Source organism: Buceros rhinoceros, unplaced genomic scaffold, assembly GCF_000710305.1.
Source record: "Buceros rhinoceros silvestris isolate BGI_N320 unplaced genomic scaffold, ASM71030v1 scaffold5997, whole genome shotgun sequence".
In the NCBI taxonomy this organism is placed as follows: Eukaryota; Metazoa; Chordata; class Aves; order Bucerotiformes; family Bucerotidae; genus Buceros; species Buceros rhinoceros.
In genome coordinates this window covers 1,079-7,674 of record NW_010421508.1, presented here as the reverse complement: position 1 = coordinate 7,674, position 6,596 = coordinate 1,079, and the positions used below count along the sequence as shown (strand labels likewise).

Here is a 6,596-nt window from a genome sequence, read left to right as displayed (position 1 = left end):
GGTCACCGCAGGGAAGACACATCCCCCCTGCCACTCCCCTCCTCAGCAAGGCTTCAACTCCATCTCTATGTCCAACTACCAGTATCCCCATGCCCCCAAAACTCTCTCATCCACTACCTACACCCTCCTGGTCCTATTCTGCACCGAGCTCAGGAAATACAGGTGCCAGGTTTCTGTAGCTTGTGCTGTCAGGAAAGAAGGTGAGAAGCCAGGAAGTTCTACCGCACACTGCGCTGGGACACTGGACATCAGGCTCAATTCCACTGGTCCTCATTACCAGCCTACAGCTGCAGAACCACCTTTATGCTGACACGAGGAAGCAGTTTCCATAGGCGGCTCTGAAGTGATTCCTGTATCATCAGTGACACATAAATCACTGTTCAGTCACTTCACCATGAGGTGGGTATCCTAATTTTGCTCCTACACTGCCACTACAAAGTTTACAGACAAGGATCTCTCACACGCTATGAAAAAATGAGACTATTTGATACAGGATTTCACATTCAGCCAAATTTTAGCAAGCACCTTAAGTGCTGCAACTATACTGAAACTATTCAAGTGAGCGTCTGAATTAAGTTTCAGACTCATCTTAAGCGCCACTCAATGCTTAGGGATAATTTACAAGTTTTCCTCAAAGCCTGAAATCTGTATCTATTATTGCAAAGAGCTACTTTACTGTCTCATTTTCTGCCTGGCCTGTCCCCCATCAGATATCTTATCTAGGAGCCGAGCCTGTGATGAGAGGAGAGCTTTCGATTTACCTGCAATACATTTAATTACAATATTGCCTCCCTTGAAAAGATGTTCTGCTCATCAAACAAACAGTTTCACAGACTGCTGTACGTCGGCACTGTTGGCATTACTGATCTCTTTTGCCCCATGTCGCTCGTGGTTATATAATGAAGATTATATTCATGAGCTATAGAAAGATTTACATCAGGCAGGTTCAGCTTCTTAAATGATGATCGGAGAAAGTGCTACCTCCAATTAGACGAGGCAATCAAACCTTTTAGGAATGAAAATTAACAGGACAGGAACACCCCCTCGTGGCAGCCAGCTGGGACGAGATGGCATTCGCTGCAAGTGCTTCGACTGGATCCTTAATCCACCCTTTCACAAGCAGTATCTCCTCAGAGGAACCTGAAACTGCCTGTTACTTTATGAACAGTCTTTATAGCCATGAACCATCGTGAATTCAAGAAGGCTCCTCACAGCACACATTCCAGATAAACCCATTCACCCATTTCAAATACAAACGGAACCAGGAAGTCTCCCAGTATCCCCTCACAACAGCATGGGATACTAGACTCCAAATATTTCAGGACGAGATCCATCTTCCTGCCCATACAAACACCACGTCATTTGAGTGCTTTGCAACAGTTAAGGGTTGCCCTTAAATTCTTTTCTCACCTTGTTTTAGAAGATGCTGCTATTGAAGTACTTGCTCCTTTGTTTAAATTAAATGTAACTAAAAAATAAAAAGACATTACTCTATTTCTATCTTTAAACACAACTGCATTGAGGATGTTACATCTTAAAAATCTGCAAATGGAAAAGATCATAAATTTGACAATATTTACTAATCTGTTTTCTTTTCAGCTTTTAAAATAAATTACTTTCAACATTATAAGAAAGAACATTCTGTATTTCCATATCCCAGTGCTCTCTAAAACCCTTCTCAAAGTACTTTAGGAAGCACCGAGCAGGCCTCAGCGCTCATCTTGTTTTAATCACAAAATCAGCTTCAGTCAGTGCTAGAAAATGACATCTATCAACACCTGGTTACCTTTTTCATCTTCATTTTCTCTGCTCAGTTCGGTGTAGACTGGCTTTTCCTGCCAAAAAAACACAAAATGCATTTCGAGAATCAAACAGAAAACGGGAGCCAAGAGATTATTTTTTTGGTGATCATTGATTAGCTCGGTTTTACTGCGAGATTATGACAAGTAACTGTAATATTCAACCTGGCTTGATCCATAAGAAGATTACAAATAGAAAACATTATCCCATTACAGGCTCCTGCGCAAAACTCTCTAATTAACGCTCTGTACAGAGAAGCTGCCTAAACTTGCTTGATTCCAGCATGAAAGTGGCCTTATGGAACAGTTTTCTCTGTTTGAACCAGCATGATTAGACTGGTTTCTGGACAGACCGACAATCACAGAAGGAAATTCTGGAATCTCTCCAAATTTTTAGCACCGAAGGCTCAGACCATTTAAATTTCAATTAGTTTGAAATTAAGAAGAAGATAATTGTTTACTACAGCATTTGAATGTACCTATCGATCCCCAGGATCAAATGGGAGGTTCCAGTCCCAGGCAACAACACGTATGGAAGTCATGGAACGGCACCAGACAAACAGATCCCAAATACCACACCACCACCGCCAAAATAAAACTCTTTACTCTGTGGATTTGATCGTGCTGCTCCCTCAGGTTATCTCTGTCGCCCCACTGTACAAAGTGCAGCCCTAAAAGTTGTGAAATACCATAAATGAAGAGCACATCAGGTGGGTTATTGTATTGTTTACTCTCCCTTTCTAAATTCAAGGGTGATTTTTAAATCACTAAAGAGCAGTTATTTTCAGTCCTTTAGTATTGAAGCAAACCAGATACAAAGTAAATCCAATTTTGCTCCAGAGCAGGTTATAATCTAAGACAACTGCACAGCAGAAAATTCAGGACATAAGTGAACTGATGTGGTGCTTCAAGTATGGAAGCTCACCATCTGAACTCGTCTGAAACGGCCACAGTCAGACAGGGGGGCCACAGGGCACAATTCTGCTAGATTCCAAAATCAGATCAAACCCAAAAGGAGCTGAAACCTCTGCTTTCTTTAATATTTTTTTTTAACTGTGATTCCATAGATGACCTTGATGTTCATCAGCTGTAAAAACCACCAGCGAGTTGGTTAGTCAAAGAAGTGTAACAAGCTGCAGTTTGAACAGAAATGAGCAGGTGAAGGCTGCTGTCAGAAGTATCTGGAAGATGCTATTCCTCGTGGCTTAGAAAAGGACAGCACTGCAGCCAAAGACGCCTGCTGTTCCCCAGTCTGAACTGGTGATGAGCTTGTAACCTGAAGCATGAGGCCTACTCATCACCTTCTAACTGACTGCAAAAGAAATACCAGCAGCATCGAATTTGCCACCATCTTCACCAAGAGGAGCGTTGAGCTGCAGGTTGACACGCAGTGTAATTTTCCTCACCAGTTCTTTCCCCTCCAGACCTCTTCTAACTTGCTGTTCAATGAATTTTGCGGTTTTTTCTTCATCATCAAGGTCCTGCTTCTTCTTCCTCTCTTGTTCTTGTTGTCGGCGAATCGTCTCTGGGTCCCTATCAATATACTGGATGTACCAGCCCTTGGGAGTCTCGTCCACCTTGCAAAGACCTAAAAAGTCAATGCAAGATCAAGATTAATACTCACAAAAGCAAGCAAGGGCTAAAGACAATATCAAGAACATTTTCACAGCCCACGATCACTACAACAATGCAGATACTTTACCAGAGACAAGGTACCCCTTACTGGCCTAGTAAAACTGACCTGAGTCGATACTACCCTTAGTATCTGCTCCTGCCGGTCAGTTATCTGGTTCTGTTTGGGAATGGGCCAGAGCACGTAATCAAGTGGACAGAGTGTTTTACCGCACTTTCCTTATTGAAGAAGAAGTTTTCATCCCACTGTTTTAACACGGAAGAAAACAGAAATCTAACATATACAAACAAGACACACTGAAGGAAACTTCACTGTGTCGTGTCATTGTTCCTAACTGTCGCTGAAGTGACTTTCCAAACACTACATGACTCAGGAAGGTGTCCTGTAGGACAACCAGAACCACAGGAAAGTGTCTGTCACACCAGAGACAGTTAATCTCTCTGTCTCCCACTGAACACAAAACTGCAGAGCTCCAGCTTTAACCCTTCCACTCAGCCAGAAATGAAAACAACTGCTTGTTTCTTGTCACCTTAAATGTGGGAGGATTCTGGACTCGTAAGAAATGTCCTACTGTAGTTTTTAATTTTCAAATGGCAGCTGTTGGAAGGGGATTTAGAATTTAGCAGCATCTCCAGTAAATACAGACCGACAGATGAAGGGTTCATGATTGACACATTTGTCCCAGACTTCTGACATTTTTCACAAGCAAATCTCTAAGGGTTTGGACCGCTGTTAATATATATACAGGAAGTGAAGGGAAGAGAGAAAAAGGAAAGGGGAGAACTAACATAAACATTTACTCATCACTTAGCAGCAACACAATTACCCAATAATTTTAAAACCTCTCGCCCCTGAACAACAATATTTACCTTCTCTGCCCAGCCACTTGGTAAAGTCAGTCAGCGTCTCCCACTGCGTGGCGTTCATGTGGATGTGTTCTCGATGGCTGATGTATTCGTTGTACACAATATTATTGTGGACTCTCTTTGTTCCTGAAATACAGAATTGTTATTATTAAACGTAACTGTGGGACCAAGGAGAGAGCAACCAAAACTTCTTGCACCGAACTAATAAAAGACATTAAAAACAAGCAAATAAACAGTAAAATATTTACCAAATCGCCTCCTGAGCAGCTCTAGGAAATCATTTCGGAATTCCCTGAGGGGATAAAAAGAAAGTATTTTAGAAACTTTAGCAATTACAAAGTAAATATCTGTTTGAAATGTCTTTTGAAGGGAGCAGGGCCAAGTTCAGACACTCGTTTCCCTTTCTCAGTGAAGCAGCGTTACAGGCAGCCGACGTGCATAAAGCCCCACACTGCGGTACACGCACACACCAGGTAAATCTTCAGAGGGAAAACACCCTTTCAAAGGGCTCAGATGGAAATCTCAACACTTCCCAGTAAGTGCTGGTGTTTCGTTACCAGGTACCGGCCCAGCTTGACTGACACAAAGCACAAAGGGCAGCAGAGGCAGATGGGGCAGGTTGATCACTCATCGCACTGCTAATTCGAGGCTTCACGCTCGTGCTGAAGACAGCTCCAGTCAACCCTGCTGTCGTGCCGGTCAGCTGGACAAAGGACTGGGGGAAACTGGGATGTCAGTCACCCCCCTGACTGGGTATCTCTCTGTAAGGGTTCTTTTAGCTCGCCGTAGCTCTGTGTGGGTGGCAGCCACTCAGCGGGGGCAGAGCGGTGGTGGACTTTGTAACGCAGAGCAACTCAAAACCGCGCTTGGGCGTGGGACTAAACTTACTCAGAGAAGTAATCCATGAACTGCTGAGGGTTTTCAGAAGCCAGCAGCAACTGCCTCTGGTGGGACTCAGACATGCAATGACATTTGAAGCCATTCTAGAAAATAAAAATAAATAGGTTGTCTGCCCGTGTCTCAATTTGCAACACTCACAGAGCTGAAGAGTATTAATAATCATGAGTTTTTTATTTTTAAAACATTTTACATGTTTTGTAAGTGGAATCTCTTGGAGGCTCCACAGAAAACAACTTAACTCAGCCACAGCCTACACCAGGTGGTTATTTCTCCTGACCGGGCAAGCCAGAAGCAAAACCCTTCCTGCAGCAAAGAGCCTCCTGATAAACTGTGAAAGGGATTATGAGCCAAGACATTCCAGCAGTCATCTTTGTCCCTTGTGGAACAGGATAGACGTGGCACCACCCAGGTCCACCCAGGAGCCATCCAGGCACCGGAAGTATCTGCTGGGATGGTGCCCTGGGAGACATCAAGCTATGGACTGGGACAGTTTGGCCACCTCTGGCCCGGGGCTGAAGACAGCAGAGCTCCACAAAACGCACCCACACAGAGAATGTTTGATCGCAACCTTTTTTTTTGTCTAATATAAAGTCTTTTATCACAGTATTATTAAATCTACAGCAAATTGCATTCCATGGGAGCCCTGCCCCACCTTTACAAAAAAATCTGGTTGTAAAGCAGGGACAGTTTTTTGCTTGTAGTCACTGGGAAGAGGATTTGAGCTTCTTTGGTGAAAGGGAGAGGGGGACAGAAAGAGCTGACGCAGGATGCAACTGAATATCCACAGGAAGTGTTACTGTTCTTCTCTAAGGCACCTTAAAGAGGTTATTCATGGAGAACGGAAAACTAAGGGCACAGTTACCCAAGTGGAAGTAATTTTGGAGCACAGCCCTGGTGCAAATCGGGAAGAGGACACTCACACGCCACAGGCATCTGGAAAGAGGAAAGGGAAAGCTTCAAAGAAAAAGCATCTCCATGATAGGAGAAAAAGGGAAGAAACTGAACCAGAATCAGAAGAAAGGAGTCCTCAGCACAGCAGAGACAGGGACCTGCTGGAGCGGGGCAGAGTCCGTCTCGTCCCTCCTCTCCTCCTGCGCAGGCTGAAGGCCCCCCAGCACCCCGGTTGCAGTTTAGACATGTCAAGCAAAACTAAACCATCACATGAAACAAGCTTTGTACAAGTGCGCTACAGGGCTGGGATCTCAGCCCAGAACTAGTTATCTTGACTTAAAGGTGTAACCCCGGACCTGGAGCTGCTGCTTTGAGTAGGGCAAGGTAATGATATTCAGCCTGGAGAGGAGAAGGCTCCAGGGAGACCTTAGTGTGGTCTTTCACCTTTCAGTGCTTCAAGGGGCTGTCAGAAAGCTGGGGAGGGGCTGTGGGGACAGGACAAGGGCT

At 44.2% G+C, this 6,596-nt stretch overlaps 1 protein-coding gene across 1 annotated transcript in view; it reads right to left on the bottom strand.

The window, feature by feature from the left end:
- KIN (Kin17 DNA and RNA binding protein) overlaps positions 1 to 5,281 on the bottom strand; it is a gene marked incomplete at its 5' end in the record, with an annotated part of 12,659 nt that extends 7,378 nt beyond the window's left edge. The window contains 6 exons of the mRNA XM_010139684.1: positions 1,411 to 1,468; positions 1,787 to 1,835; positions 3,206 to 3,387; positions 4,302 to 4,424; positions 4,547 to 4,590; positions 5,187 to 5,281. Of these exons, the coding sequence (XP_010137986.1) occupies positions 1,411 to 1,468; positions 1,787 to 1,835; positions 3,206 to 3,387; positions 4,302 to 4,424; positions 4,547 to 4,590; positions 5,187 to 5,281 (551 nt within the window). The remainder of the gene's footprint in view (positions 1 to 1,410; positions 1,469 to 1,786; positions 1,836 to 3,205; positions 3,388 to 4,301; positions 4,425 to 4,546; positions 4,591 to 5,186) is intronic.
- Positions 5,282 to 6,596: the final 1,315 nt, after the last annotated feature.